Genomic DNA, 27,170 nt, shown 5'->3' with positions numbered 1-27,170 from the left:
ATATGGAGGAGGGTGGGAATACTAGTGGAGCTGCTTGCTGACAGATGGATAGACGCCCAGGCCAGAACAATGATTGAGTACATGGGGAAAATCCAATCCAGAGAAATGCCTTAGTAAATGTAAAAGCGTTTTCCAATACTCCAACACACAATGGTTGCATTAATGACATATCCATTACAAAAACTTTAGCTTTAAATTGGGGGAAATGTGTTTTAACTGAGGATTTGAAATGGTTCCTGATTTCAATAGATTCCTACATCTGCTGCTCCAACATAACAGTACAACAGACCTGTATTTTCAATTTGACACATAAAATACTTATTTCCCATCATTAATACAAACTCCTCAATTATATATGCTCATCCATATGGTAAAAAAAAAACTATGGATCAGAACTCAAACAATCAGTCAAAGAATTAAAGGTTTACTGACAATAACAGAAGAGGTGAATGTGAACTAGAAGAGGCCACATGAACATGCAGAATTGTCGTTATTATGTTGGCTGGTTTAGAGGCAGGAAAAGCCCCAACATCCACAGTCACACGTCTCCATCTGTCTCTCCACCTGCTTTGCTGTGCATTAATCACACCTCCACCTCCACTTACACATACACATGGACAAGGCTTTGAACAACCTTTGGACATACGTCAACATGGACACACACTGACCTCTCACAACCACAGGCCAAAATAACCACAGAGGACCCATCTCGCTTATGCACTAACACCACATGAATGGACAAATGCTTTTCTATATAATTACTGTGTTGGTCTTGTATTATTCTGCCAGTGTGAAGGGCCTAAGGGAGTATTTATTCATGGACTGTGCCCACTATGACATGCCCTCTCTATAACACAAAGAAAGAAATTAAGCTATGGCAAAGGATTTGTGAATATCCTAGCACTCCTCTGCAAGTGCATGACAACAAAAACATCACAGTCCTATAAAACATATGGCCTGGGGAACACCTTCATGCTTTGTTTACTGCTAATGACACCAGGATTTTTACTGGTGTGCCATAGACCGCTCAGTGATTAAAATGGCCATTATGGCCAGACCCCTGCCGTCCACCAGTGTCTGGCTGACATATGGCAGTGGAGGTAATGCAGATAAAGTCCCTTAAACAAGCCTCCAGAATACATTTAGTAATTTGTGTGAGAGGGCTATGAATAAACTAATTGAAAATCCAGTAGATGAGAGCTATTAAGGGGAAAGCATGAGTCTGGGGAAATGAGAGGTGCAAAATGAACTGCAAAACAAACAAAAATCCAATATACTAAGACTTCGGAAAATGTTTGGTGATTAAAATGTTGTTTTAAGTTGTGATTAAGTTTGCATACTGTGAATTAAATTTTTTTTTTATATTTCCAAAAATGCGTTTATTGTAGAAAGTGACAACATGGGTATGAATGACGTGATATGTCTGAAGCGCACACGTGGAATCTATAGATAGTAAATGATGTGAGTCTAATGCATCCCAGCTGCAAACACTTCCAGTAAATATTAAAATAATGACAAGAAAGAAGAGAAGAAAATGAAAGACAGAACTCGCACACAGCCCAGACATTTCTACAGTTGCCTCTTTCCCTCTCTTGCCCCTCTGTCTCCATCTTCATAAGTGAAGCATGCTGTGACCAAAGCCAGTAGGAAACTCTAGCTGCAGTATCATGACAATGGTGCGCCTGGCTCTGATCGGTCCATGCAGTTGGTTTCCAAGTTATACAAAAATCAGGGTAAACACAAGATTGGCATCATGCAGCATCAGTCTAACTGTCTTCATAGGTGTTTCATTTGATCCCCTACAGTGGGATTCTAAGCTACCGCATTTACCAGTCTACTCTTATGGTATTATTCCAACAATGCCACATTCTTAGCACTAACACCATCTTCAAGAGTTGTTTTTCATGGCAGTGAAGAATAAAACACTTCAAATGTCTACTTCAGCTTTTATGCAGCAGCATCTACAAGAGAAATATGCAGCATCAAAAGACAAACGTGCCTTTAGATCTTTGAAATATCAACAGTCAGACACAAGGCTCTATTCCTGGATTACACAGCCAGCTCTGGCAGAGGAGATACTAGTTAGTGATAGAGGGTGAGGGACTTGGATGAAGCCAAAGCGCCTATAATTACTGGTGCTATTGATCCTGTGGACATGAGATATTACTAGCATAGTCACTGCGGAGTCACCAGACTTTCCTCTCACTGATCAGACAATATAAGTAAAGCAAACTCTCCATGTTGACTGAACGGTGGTGATGGTGGTGGTCGACTTTGTATCAACTCACTCCTTGTTATCTGCTAGGGAGGCAGGTGGAAAAGTCCACTTTGGGATGAGAAGCTATGATGTGTGATAAAAAAAACAGATCAACCCTCAAACATGAGGCCAGTTCCAAGGAGGGTATGAAGTAATCAGCCAGGCTAACAGCTTGTCCAATATTAGTCAAAAGGCAAGTAGAACCATGCTCGGATTAGACTGAAATAATCAGGCTTAATTAGATAACAAAGTGTCTGTGTGAGGTAGCGACACCCAATCACTACATGGATCTAAAACTGCTCTTGCCTGGAGCAAAAACATTGCCGACCTAACCTAAAGATTTTTTGTTTTACATCTGGATGGTCACAAAATGAATGACTAAATGTAAAATGTTCTTTGTTACCTCACATAAACAAAGTGTGTAAAGACTGTGTGTAAAGCCGGCGTATCATTACTGCTTGTGTAAAAAGGAATAAATGACAGAACAAGGTGTAAGATGGTCATGGACTCACAAGGCACGGCGTGACGGTAGAGGTTGTCTCGGATGGTCTGCTGCAGTTCGTGGTCAGGCGAGGACTTCTGGAAGCGCTGGCTCAGATAATGCTTCAGGTCCTTGTTCAGCTTGCTTCCTGTCATTGTGGACACAAACAGGAAAACATATGGTAACTGCATCACAACAAGGCTAGCAGGCACAAGAACATCATGAAGGTGAAAAAACGACACTGTTATAATCTACAATAAAGTGTCAAACGGCCACACAGTTTGGCTCCTGCGAAAAGTAATACACAAGTTTATCCTGCAGCCATGGCAAAGCTAGATGCTGAGTGCGTAGTCGTGAATTGTACACATGCCATTGTCACTTAGAGGGGTAGCTGGCTGCAGGCTCTCCCTCTGCAACCAGTCAGGGCTAGCCAAAACGAAGACTGCTAGCACCACGGCTAGCACCGCGAATCAGCCCTCCTACCGCTTGGCCATCTGGACCTCAGACACACACATTAGGCTACTGAAGGGCAGCACTGCTGGAAAGTGTCCGTGTATGTGTGTGTTTGTCTCTGAATGTGTCTGTGTGTGGCCATTATAGTGAGTGTCCACATTACAGACAGTGCTAAGCATGTGCAAAGACAACACAAACAGTATGAGAATATGAGTAATAGCGTGGAAATGTAATACACACCCTGTCTGCTGACACAAAGAGGAAAAATGACATCATTTACCTAATGAATATGCCAATGTCTTGGACTACATTCAATGACAATACTGCTTCAGGGAACAACAGACATATTATCATGTTCTATATTATATAATTATGTCCCATTATTACATACATTTTTATATACATTACATACAAATGATTCATCTATCTTTATATATGGCTGCTGAGACCATTTTTGGTTGTCTTGGGCAAACAACCAGTCATAAAAGGCCCTGGCTCCTGTTTCCATGGAAACTGTGTGTATGTGTGTGTGTGTGTGTCTGTATATGTGCATGTGTGTGTGTGTGTGTGTGTTTAACATAATAACATGATTGAGATTGTTAGCATAGTACAGAAGAGCATTCTGCATTGGTTGGAAGAATGATTGTAGGTTCATAGAATTGAAGCAGAACGTGCACATCCCACAGGCAAGATATGATTGCTTTTCATTTTACTGTGACCCCAGCCTTTGTCTGTCATTCATACCAACAGGCATTACAAGAGTGAAGATGCAACACATTTTTAATTATGGTCACATTGCTACTTGATTGTTAAAGTCTGGTTTAGAAGCTGTTGGGCTCACATTGCAATTAAAATGTCAATGTACAACATGGTCAAACCTCATTTGTGAAAAAACATTTAACTGTTAATTCTTTTACAAATAGTATTGTCTTAAAATGTTAATTTTTTAAGAATAGTATTTAAATTATTTTTCTTTTTTTAAACATTTTTCATTTTTTTAGGCAGATCTCTCAAAATTCAGTATTTTCTTTAAGATTATATATGTTATTGTTAGAAAGCCTATTTTGGTTGTCTTATGCTGATTAACATCACAGTTGCTACACTGGCATTATTTAGGAAGTTCTTGTATTAGGGCTGCAACTAATGATTATTTTCATTATCGGTAAATCTGCCAATGACTTTGTCGAGTAATCGATTAATTGCCTGGTCTATAAAATGTCAGTAAATATTGAAAAAAAATTCCCACAGCCCAAGTTGACATCTTCAAATGTCTTGTTTTGTCTGACCAACAGTCCACAACCCAAAGATATTCAGTTTACTGTTATGTATGACATAGAAGAGCATAAAATTCTCACATTTTTAGAAGCTGGAAGCAGCAAATGCAAATAGTTGATTCACTTTCTGTTGATTGACTAATCGTTGCAGCTCTATCTTGAAAAGAAGGAAAGATTGGCTTTTTGATTAATCATAATCAGTCTCATAGCTGATATGGCCATTTGGTTAACAGTCTTAGAGGAAAGGTTGAGTCTCCACCCCACTGTCTAAGCTCTTCCTGGGAAGAAACTCTGCTCCTGGCCCTGTCCCATCTAGACATGTCACTGTGTTGTAATCCTCACAACAGGTCACAAGCCAACACTCGGGCCAACAGAGTGCCTAATACACACCCTGACATGCTCTTGTACACACCAATTACTAGAGAGCAATTCCTCACAAGCAGACCCCCATTGACTGTGTGACCCTGTTTGAGTATTTGTTTGGGAAATCTGCAACATGACAAAACTCAAAAAAGATCTAACAAAGGGGAAAACACTACTAGGAAGGGTATAGGCAACACTGTAGGCTATGCAGGTCTGATAAATAGCTACAATCCCTACACTTTTCTAGCCAACTCTATTTACTCATATCAACTCATATTCAAGTGGCACAAAGGAAATCAATACACAAAATTGGGCTTTATAAAAACATATTGTTTTCCTGCAGAATATTGATTTTATAACTTCTAAGATCACCACAATGTCTCTGACAGCAGGTTGCCCTCATGCTACTCATATTTTTCCTAGTAACAGGACCATTTGGGTGCAATGCCCCCCCATGGCACATCTCATGCTCCCCCCACTTATACCCGCCCATCTATGCCAAGTTGCATCCTCCATCTGACAACATTAATTTTCTAATAAAAAGAAAAAAAAAAAGTGTTTTTGCATTGGTGCTTACATTTGAGATTATGCAGATAAAACCTATTTCAGTGCATAATTTAATTGTGATTTAGCAGCCTACCGCCAACCATAAAATCCTGCACATAACCGCGAGATTAAAGTTGACTTGTGAGGTTAAAGGTTAAGCTCGCCACTGGGGATAAACAGATAAACAAATCGCGAGTAGTGTTACCGCTAGTGAGGAGGACATTGTTGCAAATTTATTATCCCAGCATTTTCAAGATTAACTTTTAAAGAAAAGTTGGAGACCTTCACCAGAGCTTAATCTAGTGCAGAAAAGCAAGTCATTTCAACTTTGTTTTCAACTAACTTAATGTGATCATCAAAGGGTAAATGATTTAAAATCTAGCAGGCCGCAAACTGATTTTATTCTGGCCACTGTTTGTATAAGTTATGGTTTATTGGAGAAAACGGTCATTATGCAGAATTACCAGTCAATCTGTAAATTTATCAACTGAGCAGCTATTGTGCACATGTCGCTGATGGTTGCTTGGCTGTGTGTGTGCTGTCACAATGATGTGTAGGCTTACATGAAATTTTGTTGGTTTTGTGTGGTAGGAGGGGGTGGCTGTCATGTGTTTTGGACCCTGGCCCACTGTCACCATATTCCACTGAAGTGCACACACAGGCTTGTTATGTTATGATGTTGCATTTTGGTCAAATGAATCAGCTTTTGTTTTAGTAACATTCTAGTTTTTGTCTATTAAGTTTGTATCAGAAAATGCTTGTGCTACACTGTGATATGCTCTGATGCAGACATTGAGTGAACCCTTTTTCTGTTGAGGGTGTGTAATTTATAAGTTTATAATGTGTTTTTATATTAAAGTACGGACTGTTATGCATTATCTTAATATGAGGGGTTCTCTTGTTTCATAGTGGTATTGGCATTTTTACCCTATAAAAGTCTACATTTCCGACCATGTTTAAAGTCCAGACCCTCATTCAATCTGTTCTGGCTACGGGGCTGCCTGGTAATGTTAATGTCGATGCGTCTGACACTGGTGCCTGACATTAATTAGATGGTTGGTGAATTCAGACATATTAGAAAGAAGTTTGGTAGTTTGTCCTTGTTTATTGGTATGCAGCCAAAGCCACTTTCTTCTTGCCTACAGGCTCTCATATTCTGATTTCAGTATCTGGTCAGATATTTGCTCCCATTTTTTAAACAAACATTCATGCAAAAAAGAATGTACATTATCGTAAAAACAGTGGCCTTGATGCCTCTGACCACTAGCTTTTGATTGGCCTATGCTGAAGTGTTGGCTAGGACCAAAGTATGCACAAGGTCCCAGGAGTTAACTCAAACTCATTTTGCAGCGACCCGACTTAATATGTTGTTTCTGGTCTGAGGTCAAATACCATTCCACCACATTTCCTTTCTCTTTTCTCTTTCCCGTCCACTACTTCAAACAACAGCATACTACTTTAAAACCACTCTCCTTAAATGCACCCACAATGTGTGGATTTCAGCCTTTTGGTTGGCTCCAAATTGGGTACAGAGTGGTCCAACTGTAGTACAAGTACAGTTGACTGTTATCTTAGAGATCGATACTCTGTCAATGCTCTACCAGCAATCTGTCATCCACCTCATGTGCAAGGAGGTCAACAAGACTAGGTCAAAACCTAGTATAGCTGGACCACGTATGAAACACTAGAGAGCTTTTAATTAGTACGTTACCTGGTTGTAACTCAAGTTGCTGTACACATAAGAAAAACATTAAAAATACTTAAAATACATTGCACCCGATTTTGGGTGTAAACTATATGGTGCTGTTGTATGAAGGGTTGAGTTAAGATTTAGGCTATTTTTTATATGTTTTATATTTCATTTCACTAACCCACAACCTGAAAAATTGTTTAAATGCAGTAACTATCACGTTAATCATAAATGCTAAGTGTAAATGACCCCAACTCAGTGTGTCTTGTGTGTAAAGTGTGCATTCATAATTGTTTTTGTTATATTGCTTTTATTTTATTTACCATAAACGCGGAAGTTACACTGGCGACAACGCATAGATCTCACATTTGGCAAAATGCTCCCCTGAAAAAATATTAAAACTTAATAAAATGACAGATTAACAGTCCTACAGTGAAAATTACAACAGTTTTAAGCACCAATGGGATACTTAGCTTCGGCTGACTTCGGCTGAACAATGGCGTAACTTCATCATTCAGTCAGTCAGTCAGTCAGTCACTGATGGATGCGTGTGTAGGGCTTTTCCTGCTGTTGCAGTCCAGCCAAAAAGATCACAACTCACCTCCGCTTAAGCCTATTAAGGCAGCTAGTCAGCCCCTTCAAACCACTGCCAAGTAGTTAACACCATAAGCCCATTAACTGCTACTACAGAGTCTGTTTTGGTAGCGTGTGTTTAATGACAAAGCATGCATGCCACAATGTCAAACAAAGGACACTGTACTGTTCCTGAAGACTTGGATGTTGGCTGACTTTATTAGATCTATAAACATGAGCTGTTGTAACATAGATTGCCTTTTTTCTAGCTTAGAAATTGATTACTTTTTATGTTCAAAATCTTTAAAAGCCTACATTTGGTGCACTCAATAGACCCCAGATTGGTTTGCTTGATTTGTGATGGTCCACACTCCCTTTATTTGGTATCAACATGATTGAAATCATGAACAACTGAAACTCCAAGTGTCTCCAGGTTCGTAGTATATTTTTTAATGATTGGTAAGATTGATTTACATTTGACTCATAGGGAAGACATAGCAGGCAAAAAGAATGGGTTGGTAGAACATTTGGCCCAGCGGCCACCCACCCAAATCCCTCTGCAAACAGATAATAAGAAAAGACATATCCTTCAAACACAGCCCACCTGTTATAGATTTTCCATAAGCCCCCTAAAATAAGCAAGATTTTGGGCGGGAGACATGCAATCCATGACAGAACTGAAGTGGGGGAGAAGGGGTTTACACAGAGAGAGGGAGGGAGCAAGCCAGACAAAACATCAAGAGTTTTACACACAGCAGAAAATGTGAAAAGCTCCAGTACTTTCAAGGCATCTCCCTTTGAGCCCACCCCTGCACCCCCAGCTCTGATCAGCCAGCCAAGGCCCTGCTCAGACATGCAGAGCCAGACATGGCACCAGCCAGACCCTCCGCTGGCAGTTGACATCTGTATTCACAGCATGGAAAAAAACAAACTTCGCTGAAACTCAACCCTCCCGCTCGCAGAGCCGCCGCATTGAGAAAGGAAGGGTTTCTGCTGATTTGGAAATGGCAGGAGTCGTTGACTTGTACGGGCCCTTCACGCTACAGATGAGCAATGTCATTACAAAGTGGAGAGCCCGGTAACTTGCCTGACATTCAAGACCTACATATACAGTAGATTTCTTTGTATGACCTGACTGCTGTTTCTGAAATCAATCTTACTTGTGTGTATTGTTGAAAAGTAGCTGAGGCCAAGGCCAAAATACAAACTTACTTCCACTTTTTTACTGGAAGAACTGCTGTTATGGAACATGCTGTATGTATAAAACCAGAGGAACATTCACACAGGATAAAGGATCTTAGATTTCCCTCAAAAAAATGTGACTGTCATTTACAATTTTTGTTATTTTTGCACAAAGGGCTGAGTTGTTAATTCAAACAAGTTTGCGATTCCTTTCCCACTATGAGCAGGAGGATCAAGTTTCAGTGAAGTTTGTTTTTTGGCTATATTTGAGAAAGCTACATGCAAAAAAAAAAAACTTATGGGAAATATTGTGACTATTAGATTAAGATTACAGGTCCCATAGCTAATAAATACAATTGCATGACCTTAATAGAAACAACTAACCCCATCTGAAAAGGGCTTTATGCAAGTGAATCCAAGAAAGGTTCTAACTTCAAACAACACACTGGGCAACATCAGAAACAGACACCCTCTTAACACAAAGCACCAGTCTATGTGACAAAGCAGTAAACGCAGTCATATGCCAGGGTGCCAGCCTGTTTTACACGTAGCCAAGTCAGATTTGGCAGCGCTAACATGTTTGGCTTGGGCACTGAGTGTTGTATCGATGTAGAATACACAAACAGTCTGGCGTACAAGGTAACTTTTTTTTTTTTTTCTTCCTCTCTTCAATTGTCTTTTTAACATCAAGGGACATGTTGCCATGCAGAAGCTATGATTAGAACTAAAGCCTTCTTTCAGTGGGCTGTTTATTGTTAAATTTAGTTTCTCTCCAAAGTGGGATACAGTAAAGAAGTGGGCTTTAAAGTCAAATGGATCTATGCTTTTCAAACCTGACCTACTACAAGTTAAATTTAGCTATGAGAGGCTAAATAAAGTCTTAAGTAATCAACTCTTAAGTGAGCACTCCATCCGTGGCTCTAGTTAATCAGATAATCAGGGCTAATCACCATTTAATTGATTCAACCAGCAGCAGCTATACACAGTTAACATTCCTCATCACTCAGATCTGATCAAAGCTTAACCATATGTCCTAATTATTAGGGACTGGGCAGAAAGACAGAGAGAGCTCAATCTGACTCTTGACTAGTGATTAGGGATCTTATTCTGTAACCAGCTTGTTTAGTGAAAGACCAAGGTGATCACAGATAACTAAACCCCAGTTGTTGGGTTTATGGACACCAGCAGAGATGATGTGTGATGACACTGCAGCCCAATGCCAGAGATTCTAGAGAAAACAGATGCCAGGAATGCTTTTACTTTAAATCTCTTAAGTAAGACAGTTGTCAAAATGACACCACAATGAGTCACTGACAGAGATGTGGAGAAGACCAATCTTTCACATTCACAGAGCAGACAGGTGTGTGTGTGTGTGTGTGTGTGTGTGTGTGTGTATCTGTGTGAACATCCCCGTCTCGGAGCTCAACACTACCCCCTATGTTCCTCTATTAGATGTGGCTTGGATCACAGCAATGGCCAGGCTCTGTATCCATAGCAACAGCTGCCAGATGAGTAAAGAGACTGTGGATAAGGCGGACGATGTTAACAGCCAGCCATAGTCTGCTGCCCCCCTCTGGACTGATAGGGCATTACAAAAACAAAGGAGAGATTTTACAGAAATACATAATGAGTAACACTGGAGGGATTGTTCGTAGTATTCCATACAAACGCCGTCCTCTATGCCGTGTGAGACTATAAATGTATGAATGTACAACACTGCTGAACTGATGCAAAGAAGTATTCACTAACTGAACCACCACATAAACAAAAACTTGAGAAAAATACAAAAATGCGACTATACTGCAAGTTATTAAATTGAAAGGCTTTGAATGGACATGGGAATTACCCTTTCATAGTATTCAAAGCAACATGGGGCCCCTAACATAAGCCAAATACAACAATTAATGCCTGAATTTTGAGATTGTGGCATGATTGGTAAGCCACACGCCACAAAACTGAGCTCATTTCAACAATAACTGAATGTTGTAAGCCTCATATTAGCCAATCTTGACAATAATGCAGTTTATTGTAAGGTGATTGCATTATTTCATTGGCTCTGTAGGTCAAAGGTACACAAACTCCCTTGTCAACTTCCCAACAGCTGAGGAGAAAATTTCACAAAAATGTATAAGGTGCCCATGTGGAGTGAAAGGTTCAAACACTATGTGAGTTTAAGAAGTATGTTTGAGTCTCTAGCACCCTGGTTATGTGATGATTTCTTTATACTGTTGTATGTGGAGGGAGGATTGCTAGTGGTCTCACATACCAATATAAACCATGCAGATACTACAGTACTCATGTGCATGCATGTTATTATGAATGCATGTGAGTGAAAGCGATTTATTCAAGCCCCTTGTGGCAGGGACTTTCCAATCGATGCTTGTATGTGGTGGTGAAGCTCTAAATTGAAGAGGAAATGCCACTCAGACGCTAAAATAATATATCTGGATATTAGCAATAGCGCAAATATCCTCTATATCCTCAAGACAGCAGTTTCAGAAACAATCATCAGCCCTTAAGGAGAAGAAATATAAGTTCTAAATATAACTTCTATGTCTTAGTTGTTCGATAACGTGTTTCTTTAAATTCCCTGAGCTGCTGGTATGCGTGAGTCTCAAATTAGGCACATGAGTGTGAATATGACTCACTTTAGAGACAAGGCTAGGGAGACAAACAAGGCACAAAAACTGGATAGTCTTCTCAGTGCTGCTGTGCAACAACAAAAAAAAATAATTCTCATCCTTTGACATCTGCTCCTTGTTGAGTCAAGATAGAAAAACACCAGATCCAAGACGGTCAGGGTTAAATCTCTGACGTGTTTTCAATCCTGTCTATACGGTTGTGTGTTCTGGAGCTGCTTGCCTGTTTACTATGTTCCAGATTGCTTTCATTGATCGTAGTCCTTCACGCAGGGAAAAAGAAATCCTCCGAGGATTCATTTCAGCACGTAGAGTGCAGAAGGGCTGCAGGAGCGGCGTCAATTTCCCTGCTGCCATCTGACAGTGGATTGAGAAAAGCATATATATGTGACTTTTTATGGGTTTGACCGTATGCGTGTGTGTGTGTGTGTGTGCTATAGCGTTGATTTTTCACATGGATTTCTTCTTGTGAGCGGCTGTTTGTAGAGGCCGTTATGTATACAACACAAGCGCCTGTCTAATTTGACAAACATCTGCTAGCCAAGGACACTATAAACAATAATACAGCATCTGCATTATAATTTATATGGATCCTGAGCACCATATTATAAGTTCTATGCTATTAGTATTCTTGTGATGATTCCTACATTCAGTCTGAGCCTCAGAAACTGAAGCTCCCTCCAGAGAGGCTTGTATAAGAGAGGATCCATCATTCAGCTTTACATTTACTTTCAACAAGTATTGCAGTAGACACTAATATTTAAAGTCCAGAAATGTTTAAGATAAAAGGCACAAAGCAATCACCATGAAGTCATTTACATTCAGCTACAAAATCCTCACAGGACACCGAAAGGCAGAGTGAACCACGATTAACACGAAATACTAAATCAGAGGTTTCCTCGATGCAAACTTTTTGCCCAGCTAATGATGTGATTATTGACTGACTGATGCATAAGCCAGTGGGATGCGAGTATTTTGGAGGTAATTACCTCTCCATCATGGGCTCTCCTCACTGACAGGCGGCATTTCAAGACCAATGGGAGTATTAGTCTCCTGTGACAGGCCAGCTGATTGGCTTGCAGATTTAAAACAGGTGCCCCCCGGCTGAAGGGAGCAGATCAGCACTTTCACACAGAGGAAGTGGGTGAACGGGATAATGAGAGATCGTAAGAAAGATATCATGAGAGAAGGAAGGATTGACGGAGGATGACAAGAACGTGGAAGGTAAAAATGGAGAAACTGAGAAAGAGTTGTGACTCTTTTAAAGGTTGACACGAGTCAGGGAAAACTGTGTAGAGGAAAGACATCTAGATACTGATAAGGGGATCCTGGGACACTGCAAGCTTGCGCCTTCACACACGTCACCTGTTATTTAGCAAAGTGCTCTACATGCTCAACAACCAAAGAGGCACGTGTCAGCAGAAAAAAAAAAAAAAAAAAAAAAAGCTATTCTTTTAACAAAGTCTACCATAAATAAAAGCAGCAAGGCAGCGTTCCTCTATAAATCTGATTAAAACATCAAGCGCATTTAGAAAAAAAGAGGAATTATTGAACTAAATTAATGATTTATGTTAAAATACTGCATATTTTAAATTACAAGAACAAGTTAAGAAAGGAAGAGAAGAGATAGTGCTCCTGGAAAAAGATCAAACCGATCCAAAAGTACAACAGCAAAGTCAATCATTCAAATGAAAACATGTCAAATTAAAATAAAAATCATGCATCATCATCTAACGACATCATCAGCATCTCTAAAAGCCTGACTATACAGAAGTGTGACTAAGCTGAAAAAGTTTATTAGTCCCTTACAGTCGTGAGATGTATTACCGTAATATCTTCTGGCCTCTCTCCACCCCTGTTGCATTTCACGGAAAGATAAATGGCCGACTGCTGGGGTGTAATCAGAGGCAGCGTGCCAAGTCACCCCAGGCCCACAGTGGGTGAACACTACTGACAGACCGACCACTGCTCACAGCCGGGGGAGAGCAGGAGAGAGTGATGCAGGGAAGGGGAGGGGAGAGACATGAATAACAGGAGGATATATGGAGAAATGAAAGCAGGGGGTGGGAGGGGAGGGGGGGGAGGGGGGGGTAGAGAGTGAATGAGTGAAGGTGAGAAAATAAATTAAAAGACAGAGGGATAATCAAAGACTGATGTGGGAGGTGTATTCATATCCGAGACAGGCCGCGTTCCTCCCGCCTGCGCACAACTGTATGAGCAGCTGCTGGGACTCCGTGTCTTCATCACAGATTTCCTGACTTCTAATTGGCCACAGGGGTGAAGAGTCGGTTATTCTCTATGATTAACCGGGGCCTGCCACAATCTAACTCACCTCGGGGCTCAGGGCAAGCTCATTAACTCTGCCACCAGGGGGCACATGTCATTCAGGATCATTAAGTGTGAGGGACAGCCTGTAATATGTGTGTGTGTGTGTGTGTGTGTTTGTGCTTATTTACTGGATGAATCTGCCGATGCTCATATGTCAGTCTTTTAGTTTTATGAGTGTGTTTGTTTGTGTGTGTCGGTATAACAACACTGAATAACACAGCTGCCTGCACAGATACATCAATTCAGTTTTTTTTTTTTCTCTCAGGAAAACATCTTTCTTGAAACGATTCTTAAAAAAGAAAAAAAAATTATCCGACATGAATCCTGCATTTGATCATTTGAGCTTTCCACTGCTGTGCTTGCTCAGCACATCTGTCGATTAATTTCCCAATTGATCAATTTAAAAAGAGAGTAAAAAAAAAGAGTAATAAAGCTCATTCTTAATTCTGTCGATTAAGGAAAAGACTAATCCACTAATCTTTTCACATTTACAGCTATTACAGAAATATCATCATTAAATCAATGATTATTGTTTTGAAAATGCTGAATAAGACACATTTTAAACAATATCTTCAAACAAGATGGCTCGATATGCCACAGAATATGTCTCTGAAATGATACATGACATTAATTATGAGTATGAAAATTAATGTAGAAACACATTTCCGATCTCAGCCTTGAGTTCTACGCAGTTGACTACTTTATATTCCGGCACTTTTTTTTTTCTGTCCTCTCTTTTTCATCCCAAGGTCTGCAGTCTGAGCCTCTCTCTCCTTTTCTCTCTCTCTCTCTCATCCTTTTCTTTTTGCCTCTTCTCCTCTCCTCTTATGTAATTCCTTACTTATCCCCATCCATCCTCCGATCCCTCATTTCTTTTCCTCAGCCGCACCCTTTGAGCCACAAACATCCACCTCTAGTCATCTTCCTCCTTCCATCCATCCATCCATCCATCCATCCGTCCGTCTCCCTCATGCCAAGAAAAGGGCATGACTGACCCACTTTCCTGCCCCCGTCACCCTGTCACACTGCTGACTCAAGACACGCTCAAGATGTTGTGTGAACGCACGAATACAGATGCACAGCCTTGCTCATGCGGATGAATACATTTGGCAACACATGCATACAAAAGGGGACACTCAAACACACCACATCTGCTCACTGGTATAAATTTAGAAACAGGATGGGAACGCGCACACACACACACACGCACACACACACACACACGAGCAAGCATAAATAGAGATAAAGGGAAGTAAATACTAAAAGGTGCATCTTTTCCTCTTGTCTGACAATATGAAATGAACAACAACAACAAAAAAATGCACTTTCAGTTTTTCAATTACAGTTACCACTTTGTCTGTCATTATCACCAGTGTATCATTCAGTGGAGAATGTCACATGACTAACGCTCTCGAAGCACAATCACAATCGTCAGCAGCTACATTTACATGTTTCCTACTCTTGAAGCAGTGGGGGGAAAAAATTTAAAAAAACAACATGAAAACATAAAACAAACATCCATTTCTAATACACACACACACACACTAACACACAAAGCTGTGTGTTTCAGGGTTGTGGGCTAATGGGGCAGCAGTCACTGCTGGTTACGTCTACAGTCGTTTCTGGGTCAGCATCAGGCAACGCTCATCCGGTGCTGCATCCCTTAACAGCTGACTCCAGGCCAGACATGGAGGCACGCACGCACACACACACACACACACATTTATGAACACACGCAGGGTAATATAGTTGTAATGCTAACCTAGAACCAGCAGGGGCAGATTGGTATGAGTGGTGCACTTAATATTAACAAGACATTTAGTGACAACACTTCCTAACAGTTCCTAATAGCATACAATGAATAAATTAAAATATGAGGAACTATATCTCCTCAGCCTCATCCAAGATAAAACTCCCCCGCCACACCTCGACAGGATGTGATGCATTTGACCTATGAGGTGGCATGCACCCAGTCACCCACAAGTAATACCGCAAGCAAACCTCCTAACACACACACACACACACACACACACACACGATCAACCTAGAATCAAGTGTGTCTACATGGACTTCTGTGGATCCCATGCATCAATTGCTCCACATTGTACTCCCGTCTTTGCATTCATGCCTTACAAGTGCATATGTCTACGTGAGGATGCATGCGTGCATTGTGCCATATTGTGAGTGTCTTTGCTGCCCGTGAACAGAAGCATACATTTAAATATGAGCGTAAGTTATATAGGCTTCCATAGCATGACGAGCAACACGAAGCTCATTGAACCACTGGAAGAGCTTTGTGTGTGTGTTAGAGAGAGAGACTTGTGGTGAACCGAGCTGTTCAGCTCGCTCTGATTTACAAATGAACTCACCTATACACACACAAACGATAGACTGTGTAGAATCTGCTCATACTCAAACAAGCTCGCATGTCTTGTGAACAGATGCGAGCCCAGCCCCATGTACACAGACACACGCTCGACACTTTCTCAAACACTCTGTCACCGGCGCGTCACGACAGAGGCTAAGGCTGGAGCAGGACCAGGTCCGAGGACTAGGCCGCCAGTTCAGAGCCTTAATCCACCGCAGAGGTCTACTTCCAAACAGTGGTGACGGCACAGTGACGGACAGACACACCTCCCCTCTCTGATTTTGTACTGTACAGCCTCTGCTCTCACTGCGTCATGTGAAGCAGCTTCTTTGAAGAGATTGACAGCACTGCAGCGTCTGTGTGATCAATGTTGGGCGACATAAAATGATGACATACAGTAATTCAAATGCAAAATTGCCAAATTGAATATGAGAGTGTAAATACAATTTCGCATTGAATTTCAATATAATCATGGCAGCGTTAGCCACACAGCGAGCCGATGAAAATAATGTTTCCATTGACTCATTTCTTTTCCGTTTTTTTTAAAACTTTGACAGTAATGTGTTTGCAATCATGAAAATGAAGGATGGACGTCGTTATTTTAAACTTGCTGTACCTCATATGAATAAGTTGGTAAATGAACATTAAATTTGATGGAATTATAAACTTTCATACGTGTTTTTGGTTTCTTAATCAACTTTTATGTCCTCTCTCTGTTCTTGTATGGAGGATTTAAAATGCCTAAACAAAATAAAATCAAACTAAGTAATAAAAATAAATACAATATACATAATTATATTTTGTTTTTATTTTGGGCATTTTAAAGCTTCCGCATTCTACCTCCATGCCCTTCTTCAAAGTTAAGTACGCCCCTTTTATTACTACTTGGTAGAAAATCAGAATAAAGGCTGGAGCAAATGACCTAGAGGGGACACATGGATGATGGATGATGCTGACGGTCTCATTAACCTGTTAGTACTTTCTTAAGTAGAACTCAGAGTAAGTTAATTATTTTATGACCAAAACAACTGATTGATTTAATGTACTTTGGGAGTGAATGATATATCTGCTTCACTATGCCTGGTAAGAGCAGAGCACAGAGCAGAGTGCCACTGAGCCATGGGAGAATTTCAGCCAAGGATGAGGATGAGGATGAGGCAGAGCAGAGCAGGCCTACACTCCAGACAGACAGACAGACAGACAGACAGACAGACAGACAGACAGACAGGGGATCAGCTGGCTGGGAACCTGCAGCCAGTAATCACTGTCAGCAGCTGACATTGTATACAATCATGTGCTTGAACATAGGCATGCAAATATATCCAAACATGCCGCTGAGACGCCGGGGCTTGTGCCTATACTTATTGTCAAACCCACACACAGTCACTGACAAAAACACACACAGAAAAAAAAAAATAAAGTGCTCCTTCTTCCGCTGTGACAACTAATACTCCACAGAACAAAGAGATAAACACACACACTGAATAAACGTTACCCACAACACCACGACACAACCACTCCTCCCTGCAGACAGACTATTGAACCACTTCTCTGTGGAGACAGTCTATTACTTTTTTTTTTTTGTGCGAGAGAGAGTGTGTGTGTGTGTGGCAGTCACAAGTGATAATGGAGGTCAAGTTTGAAGTCTGTCTCCATTTCTCTCTCCTTCTACCAACCTTTCAGTTTCTGAATCACATCCCACCGCAATATCGGAGACAAGGCAGTGAGTAACTTTTTTTTAAACCCCAGGAGGACCATCTACAACCTCCATATTTGGGAGCGTGATTAAATGCTAATATCCTTACTTACAGTGCGTTTGAACGCCATTTAAATATAAAGGGAAACTGATGTGTGCGAAGCATTTTACAAGTGTTTACAATCCTCATGGGCCAAGCAGTCTCCACTGTCTGATGCATCATGAGCAGATGTGAGAAAATTGATGATGTTGAACCATATGGCAGCTATCCTTTGTCAGACATTCATCTGTATTCAAGAGTCATTCTAGATATTTGGTGAATGGCAAGCAGAGGAAGGAGTCTAAATTTCTCTTGGGACTTGCAGCTCTGTTAGCAGCCTATGGGCCGCTTAGCCTGTAGGACACTGGATGAAAGGCAAGGAGAGCTCAGTTGGAGGTGGACGGAGGCAGGTGTGGATGACAGGAAAGGAAGGAAGGAAGGCCAGCTGAAAATGCAGGTGATATGGGGATGTTTTTCTATTGTAGGAGCAGAGAAAAAAGGGAGAAATAAATGTAGATTAAAGGATTTAATAGAGCCAAATGAACGACTTATTGGTTTCGATTTCTCCTTTGAACTGTATTTAACTCCAAATTTTAAAAGAAACAATGTATTTACAACTGATTGTAACTAAAAAAGTTCTCTATAACTATAAATGGGCTGTATTCTGTTCTACATTAAAGGGGAAATCCACCTATTACACAAACAGATCAGTTTGCTCATCATAGAGAGGTTCGTCTGAAGTCTGAGTAAATGTTCTATCTCTGTTTGGGGCTGGAGGACCACAAATTTATAGCAAAAAAAACAGACTGTAGGATAGAGCGATAGAGGATGACAGCATCAGAGCTAGAGGAGGATAAGGGGATGCAGAGGAGAAAGCAGAGACAGGTGAAAACAAGGCAAGGGCGGCCGCAAACAAGGGAGGGATGAGCAAAAGCAGGAGGAAGGGGAAAGGAGGGGAGCGAGGGGGAGGAGGAAGGCAACGAGGCCTGGCCGAGCGCCAGGGCAGGGAGTGTGCCACAGATGTGCCCCCACCACCCAGTGGGGGGGAATGTGCTGAGTGGACAGGAACGCCCTCCACACCCACACCCACACCCACACACACACACACACACAGCTCTTATTTAGCCACCAGATAGACAGGACCACCCAAGCAAACGCACTGGTTCTTAAGACCCTTAATGTCAATCACAGAGTCAGGTGTTTCCCAGGTTTTATTTGGCAGATAGTTGGTAGATTTGTAGTAAATGATTCACTGGATTTTAACCCATTAATTGTGAATAAAAGCTCACGTTTATAAGTTAAGACAACAAGGACAACATCTGAACTGAAATCATAATCATGATAGCAGCAGTGGCAACACTTCATCACATAAATATACTGCTGACCACACTGTATCATCAGTGATCAATACTATGGAAGAGCATCACCGGATGGATTTTTCCCTTTTTACTGAGTTACATAAGAAATGACCCAGAGTGCCTCTGCTGTCACCTGTCGGTCCTGTGTAGCAATGCATAACCGGCGCTAGGGTTAAATCCTCACAAAAGCAAGCCACCAAAATACATCATAAGCATGTAACTGTATACGTCTTCAGCAGAAGCAGACTATGGCTGTATATGGGTAGAGATGACAGGTGGCTCACTGGAGTCTTCCATGCTGAAAATGAATCTACTCTTCGTACTTTAAAAAAGGTGTCCACGAGTGGCATATCCGAGAGTAAAATAGATGGAAATTGCATTGCAAAACTCCGTCTTTTCCTTCAGAAAGCATCCCCTCTGTGAGCTTTATCATGCTGCCGTTTCGCGTTAGCTTTATCTGCGGCCTTTCGGTGAGCTGTGAAGGCTGGATCTTCACCACTGCTCTGGATTTTTGAGAGATCAGAGGAATGGAATGGAAAATGTACTAAATGTCAGTAATAGTGACACAGCGAGCTTGGTTGCGGTGAGCGCTCGGGGCTCAAGGGATTGCGGGCCGTTAAATTGGGTGAGGGGAAAAAAAGATGTCGTCATCTTTGGCAAAGGAAAAAATCCATCTGGCGTTCACCTCAGTGTTTTTGTGGATGTGTGTGTGTGTGTGTGTGTGTGTGTGCGTGACAATGAAGTCTCTCCACCTGTCCGCCTCTCAGTAGCTCTGACTTCTTCATGCCCTGCTACTACCACCATCATCATCATCATCATCAGGACTCTGGTATGCAGACAGACACACAACTCATCCACATTTTAAATATTATTTTAAACCCCTGCTGAACAGACAGCAGTGCGGAAATATCTGCCTCATTCCTCATCTTCATGACTTCCTCCACTCTTCTGTCAACAATCTGTGGAGTGATGGAAATTCTCTCTTTTTTTTTTTTTTTCCCCCTGTCATAGCAGGTGGGTGAAGGGGAGTGTGATTTGCTTTAAAACAACAATCTTTATGATGTGGGAGGAAGTAGTGCACATACATCACAGGACATGTGTACCAAATACACAGTGAGGGCATTATATTATATTCTTACCTGATGGAGTGATCGAAGAAGAGTCATCATCAAGCAACATTTAAGGAAACCAGAACCATGAAAGAGAGAGACAGAGAGAAAAAAAACAGTTAGAAACTCTGTAGTCTGTATCAGCTCAGTTTAAGTAATTCATGACTGAATGAGTCATTCTGAGAAGGAAAAAACGTGCTAATTTTTCTGGCATTTCTATGTGACATGTGTTTCTGACAATACTACTGTATGAATCTACAGACATGCTTGTGGCGCTGTGAGGTTGAACCCTTTAGGTTCAAATCTAATGCCAGCATGCTAACATGTTAACTTGCTGATGTTTAGCAGGGATATTTATCATGTTGTCTAGCTAATTTGAACATTCACTAGCCATTTTGGACAAAAAAAAGTTCATTTTGTACCCTGCCTGCTAACATTTGCTAATAAGCACTAAACAGCTGAGACTGGTGAGAATGTCATTAGTTTTGCAGTATTTGGCCATAAAGCAAAGTATTGGACAACTTAAAAACTCGGCATGATGATGGCACTCAAGCAGAGGTTTTCAGAGTCTCACACTCACTGTGGACCTGTTTTTTTTAAATCACTTCCTTTTTGCAATGTGAAGACAACTATCACTGGATTACTTTGACACTAAATGAAGCCCCCTCGGGTGAGTAATAATTTCATGGCAATCCACCCAATAATTGTTGAGACATTTCACCACAAATGTCAATCTTACTGTGGCTCTAAAGGGAATGTCAGAGGACCACCAAATTCATTCATCATCATCATCTGAGGACCATGAATATCTGTACAATATTTCATGCGTTTCATTCCTTGTTGAGTCTGAACCAAACTGGTGCATCGCCTCACCATCTGCTTTAACTTGCACATGTAAATATATTTAAAAGCTGCACAGGGCATATAAACACCGCCTGAGAGCAAACCAAGAAGTCGACAAAACGGACACAAGACCAAGAAAGACCTGATATCAGTTTGAGTTTCAGGATCGATACACTGCACATTCTGTGCATTTCACCCAAACACTCTACTCCACTGACCGATGTGCTGACTCTGACACTCAGAACTCAATAATCACATTCGCAAACAACGTATCGACTCAAACCGCTTGCATCTCCATAAGCTCTTGTAAAATCCACCTAAAAGTCCACCTTCAGCAAAACTGCTCAAATAAACAAAGGTTACACAGTGAACCATAAACTGAGATGACACACATGGGCACAACTAAAGCTTTTATTGTGTTTTGGTTCCATACAGCAGAATTTAAGATCTTTAAGGGAAGTAGGTGATTAAGATCCCATTACAAATCTTCTCAGTGTAACAGAATCCAGCCTAGGTAACCCAAGACAAATGCTTAACAGGTTCTACACTAAATGCAACCATAACATGCCATCACAGCGTGTTCTGGTGAGCCTGAAAAGTCACAGATGAAAATGTGGGTCTTGGTAGAGAGTGACTTTGTTTTAATTAAGTGGTGTGGGCTTACGGTGTTGATGTTAGTGCTCGAGCTAAGTCCTGGGCACAGCCTTAGCGTTAACTCAGGCAATGTGCAGCAGCCAGACCCAAAGCTAACACTACACAGAGCCGAGGCTGTTCGGGCTTACAGGCGTGTTTACCTTGGAGGGCGGCTGGGCAAATGGAGAGGTGTAACTCAGCAGTACTCTCGACTCATAACGGCTAGAGAAAGACTCACCGGCACAAACACGACGATAGGATTTGACATGTCATGTGAAAAAAAAGTGAGAAAAAAATAGCCAAACATATATGTTAATATGCACATCTGTGAATGTTAAATTGTACTAAACATCACAGGTGCAAATGCGAGCAGCCACATGCTTTATTAAACAAAAGACAAGACAAAGCAGCCTCACACATCTCTCAACCAGTATTTTCATTCTGAGCGTTGCCTTTCAGTGATGTTCAGAAACACATGAAGAAACATATACGCGCTAAAAAAGGCAGGCGAAGAGATGGAGCCGGGCTCAGTCTCCACTTCATCTTCATCACGTTCACCTGTCACCATACAGGTATCGCCTTATCAAACTCCTCAACCCTTATATACAAGCACATGTTCCAGAGAAGGGAAAAACATGTCAAACAATTTCAATTTTGACTTTTTTTTTGCAAATATTACTTAAGTTATGCACATAAACCTTTCACATAAACCTTTCAACTCAACCGGTCGAGGCAGATGGCCGCCCACCTAGAGCCCGGTTCTGCTTGAAGGTTTCTTCCCGTTAAAGGCGAGTTTTTCCTCGTCGCTGTTGCCAAGTGCTCATGGGGGGAATCGTTGGGTCTGTAAATTAAAGAGTACGGTCTAGACCTGCTCTATGTGAAAAGTACCCTGAGATAACTTTTGTTATGTTTTGGCGCTACATAAATAAAACTGACTTGAAATTGAATTTTGTGATGTCACAAATCCTGTTCATAGGTACACCTTAGACTCTGATTTTCAATGAGCTCAGAGAAACTTTCCACTTTCAGCAGATGAATGTGAAAACAACCTTCCAGCGTCAAACTCTGCACATCACATCATTCTGCACAGTGAAGCTCAAACATCCAACACACACACACACACATCAGTTTTAAGATATCTACTGTATGGCACATGATTGATTTTGGTGGTGTTATGTACTGCATGTACAAGGATGTCTTGTCACACATCAACATCCACTGAGTAAGAGTAAATAAGAAGGGTTAGGGTTAGGAGGAGGAGGAGGAGGAGGAGGAGGAGGGAGGGAGGGACATTTGATCGAGAAAGGTAAGAGCCTCGTTGGCGCGAAGAGGTAATGAGTGTTTGTGACTGAATGCTTGTTGGTGCAATTAATATTCTTCAGAACTGGGGCGTGTTTGCCATTTCTGCCTACTCAGAAATAGTGCATCATTAATCACTGTTTGAGGGTGAAAAAGCAATCTTCCCCGCTGCAGGAAAACTAAATCCTCCAGCAACTGTGGGCAGGTAAACCCAAATAATGATGCTGACTTGTAATAAGGAAGATAAAATGAGAAGAGGTGGAAGGAGAGGAAAAGAGGAGTAGATGGTGGTAGAGAGAGTTGGGGGGGGGGGGGGGTGTTACGGACAAGATAATCTAGAGGATTAATCATGTAGACGGAGAGAGTGATGAGGAAAACTGAGAGACAACCAGAAACTCAGAGAGGTCAGTTGTCATATTTCTTGCCGCACGGTGTCGGACACACAAGCTAATCGACTCAAACTCAATGTCTCACTGAGTTGGCGTCGGTCAGTGAGACAGTTCTCAAACACTTCTACGTATGTGGGAAATTAGGGAAATATTTCTTTGCTATAAAGTAGTTTTTTTTTTTGGTCACATTGTTGTTTGTGGATGAAGTAACTGAGACATTGTTTCCAGAAAGAGATGTTGCTGTTTTTTTTTTTAAATGTAATTTTTCATTGCTGTGACCACCACAAACCAATTTCCACTCCTCTCCATTGCACTGTTGAGAATGTAGGATATCTTGAAGCGTGGACAAATGAAACCAAAAACTATTTGCATGGCTAAATGGAACTAGAGATACAGTACAAGTCAAACATTTGGACACACATTCCCGTTCTCTTAAATGAGAGTGTGTCCAAACCTTTGACTGGTACTATAAGTAAGAAGATATGATTTTTTTTTAATAATTTGGATGAACTAGCCCTTTAATAAAACGACTTGCATTTTAGACTAAAGCCATTGATTGTTGCTTTTGTGCCAGTATCTTTAAATGTGACCATTCATATGCCGAAAAATGTTCTTTGTTTAATCCTTAGCGGGGGAGGAAAAGCTTTCTCTCCTCATTGAAACTGAATAATAATGAAATGGATTTATGCATCCTTGTTTGCAATCTTATCAAAATGTTACAATTAAATCAAGATAAGCGAAGTGTTTCCCACATACAACTAGTTGTACAATCAAGCAAACCATATTAAAAGCTTGTTATATTAACACAACAGTCCAACATTAGTAGGGTTGACAGCCAGTGAGTGAATGTGGACTGACTGTGTTTTTAAGGCCACACTGCTGTTGGTGAAAAAGAGGTTCAATGTCCTCAGTTCACCTTCACTTCCATCTACACAGACAGGTCAGGCACTCCATACATCACAGCTCTCCACTCACAGGGAGCTACACAGGACCAATACCGCCCCTTTCTCTCTCTCAAACACACACACACACACACACACACACACACATATTCATTTTCTGCTTCAGTTTCACAGCATTGCTGATGCAGCTCAAAATGTAGTAATATGAAGTTGTGGGATTCTAGCTGTGTGTGTAAGAGGGAGGGAGAGGCTCTGTTGTTAGTACCAGTGTCAGCTCCAGCTGTTAACTGACAGGACGGGGCAGAGTGAGCAGTCAGCTTTTATGCAACTCCACAATCTCACAGTTATGTAGCAGAGAAGTGGAGAGCCGGTTACACCAGCTGTTCTTCAGTTCAAACTAGACTAGTTACAACATAAGTGTTTAGTAAGCAGAAATGTACTCATCGCACACAAGTTCTTATGTAGAGATTAGTTGTTACTAATAATTTACAGCAACTGTCTGCCAGGTGTAGCTGTTGCGTAGCTAACCGAGCCAACACAAAGCTAACGTTAGCTTGCTAACATATTACACATTTAGAGTGAAGAGTAAAACATATGATAGGATATAGTCGACACATCTCATCAGACACTTCATTAAAATGCTGTTTAATAATGAAACTTTAACAACTTAATGACCCAATAACAACCGTTAGTTAGCCTAATCGAATAAGTCCGGCTCATTCTAAACTGTGTGGCTAGCACCAACTCTGAAACACATTTCTACCAGTATGTATAAAACAAGGTCATACCCACATTTATAAAGTATTTGCAAGTCACTTTAATATATAAAACTGTTATATTTGGATGTTATGTGACAGCTTGTGATGCTAACGTGACTTCCTGTTTACATAGATGATTGTTTTTAACTGATTACTAAAGACTTTACTAGCTAAGACATTTCCTCAGTTTTAATGGTTTAACCAGATTTAAGATATCTCTAGTTAGCAGTTACTCAAAAAAGGTAGTTAATTAGAAACTAGATAGTAGTTTCTTAAAAAGGACTTAGTTTTGGATATACAAATAGCTGGTGCCACCTAGTCCAGGAGCAGAGATGTGCAGCTTTACTTTAAAATCTGTTTACAGGCTAATATTCTCAAGTTTTGTTAGAACTAGTTCAACTTACTGACTTGTTTGTCAGTTTGTTAGAAGAAGCTCAAGAAATGTTAACATGCTTCTGAGTGAAACATCCATCACTACAAAACACTTAGGCTAGTTGATTTAAACCTAAATCAAACCACCCAATTAGGGTTCTTCAGTGTAGAAAGTGTAGGCACTTATCTTGCTAAAACATTTCACAAGTATCATCTCACATTTTTGTGCCCAGTAATATCTGATATTTGCACCATGCAGCCATTATAATAATATGTAATAATAATAAATGAGTTCATTTATTACTTGAAATGCTTGGAACTTAATCAGGTGACCATATGGCTAACTGGTGATAAACAGCTAGAGTAATAACACGTTGAGAAATAACTTCCAACACTGTTTACAAGACCCAAAACTAAAATGGGTTGGATGACACAAAGAAAAAGACCCAGAGGATATTGGATGAGGAACAAGAGGAGGAAAGAGGAGAAAGAATGCAGGGAGGATATGAGTCAGAGAGGAGGGGTGGAGAGGGAGGATGTCAGGAAAAGGGGGGTAGAGCAGAGAGGAGAGGAGGGCAGGGGAGGGTAGGAGGGGAGAGGAGAGGAGAGGAGAGGAGAGGTTCATCTGTTTGCCAAAGTCTCGTGGTTCTTCCCCTTTATCAGCCTCCATTTACCCTTCGCCCCCCTCCCTCCCCTGCTGCCTTTAATGGAGAGATCAGAGATAAGAGGACCAGAGAGGAAACTGTCTCGAGAGAGAAAAGGGGAGATCCATCTGTCTCCAAATGAGATTTCTGCCGTGCACTCTGAAGGAGAGGGGAAGAGAGAAAGACAGAAACACCCAGAAAGAGACAAGAGAGAAAAACACAAAGAACTAAACCCAAAGACAGCATAGCAAACCAGCATTGCCTGCATGGACTCACTTCCATTACGACAATTACATTATCTGCTCTATCAGATGTAGAGGCAGACAGAAGAACAACATCTTCCTCGAGCACTTTTTAAAGTTTATATTGAAAAAAAAAAAAAAGACTTTAATTTGAGGTCAAACGTAGAGACGTCCCAAAAAACTTTGCAAACACTTTCTTTGTGTTGAAATCTCTCAACCAAGCATTATTAAGGAGGAGAGAATTAGTTGTCCATTTATATGCAAATGAGCTTCAATCAGTGACAGCCCATTGAAAGGGGTGAATGCAGCGAGGTGTGGCTAACCCCTAAATCCACTAGAGAAGTTTTTTTTACTGTGGAGGAGATGACTGTTTGAGTGATGAGAGGTGAAGCAGAGAGCATGGAGAGGGAGTGTGCTTCGTCTCCTTAAAAAGACTGGGAGATCTTGACCACCTTGGTTTATCAGGAATTGAGACAAGGGTAAGTCAAAAGTGATGGTAATATCATATCATTGGAATCATTGTAATTAACTCCCTTCATTTGTGAAATTACAGTCGAATTCACCCGATTGCTTCATTTGATTTATTGAGTTGAAAATATTTATGGAAGATGATACATGGCAGTTAAAATTATGCTTTATCTTTCAAGGCTGTTAATATTAATCCATGTTCATACACACAACATTAAGAAGTATATCTGTCATGTTTGTAAAAAATTCTAATGAAACAAATA

The 27,170-nt window shown here is 40.9% G+C and overlaps 1 protein-coding gene across 5 annotated transcripts in view; it reads right to left on the bottom strand.

Annotated features, from left to right (window-relative positions):
• The window catches only part of magi1b (membrane associated guanylate kinase, WW and PDZ domain containing 1b), a 141,072-nt gene that overhangs the window by 77,135 nt on the left and 36,767 nt on the right, over positions 1-27,170 (bottom strand). For all 5 annotated transcript variants that reach the window (XM_042405871.1, XM_042405872.1, XM_042405873.1 and 2 more), the window contains exon 2: positions 2,770-2,886. In XM_042405871.1, the coding sequence (XP_042261805.1) occupies positions 2,770-2,886 (117 nt within the window). The remainder of the gene's footprint in view (positions 1-2,769; positions 2,887-27,170) is intronic.

This window comes from Thunnus maccoyii, chromosome 3 (assembly GCF_910596095.1).
Source record: "Thunnus maccoyii chromosome 3, fThuMac1.1, whole genome shotgun sequence".
In the NCBI taxonomy this organism is placed as follows: Eukaryota; Metazoa; Chordata; class Actinopteri; order Scombriformes; family Scombridae; genus Thunnus; species Thunnus maccoyii.
This window is presented reverse-complemented; position numbering and strand designations above follow the sequence as displayed.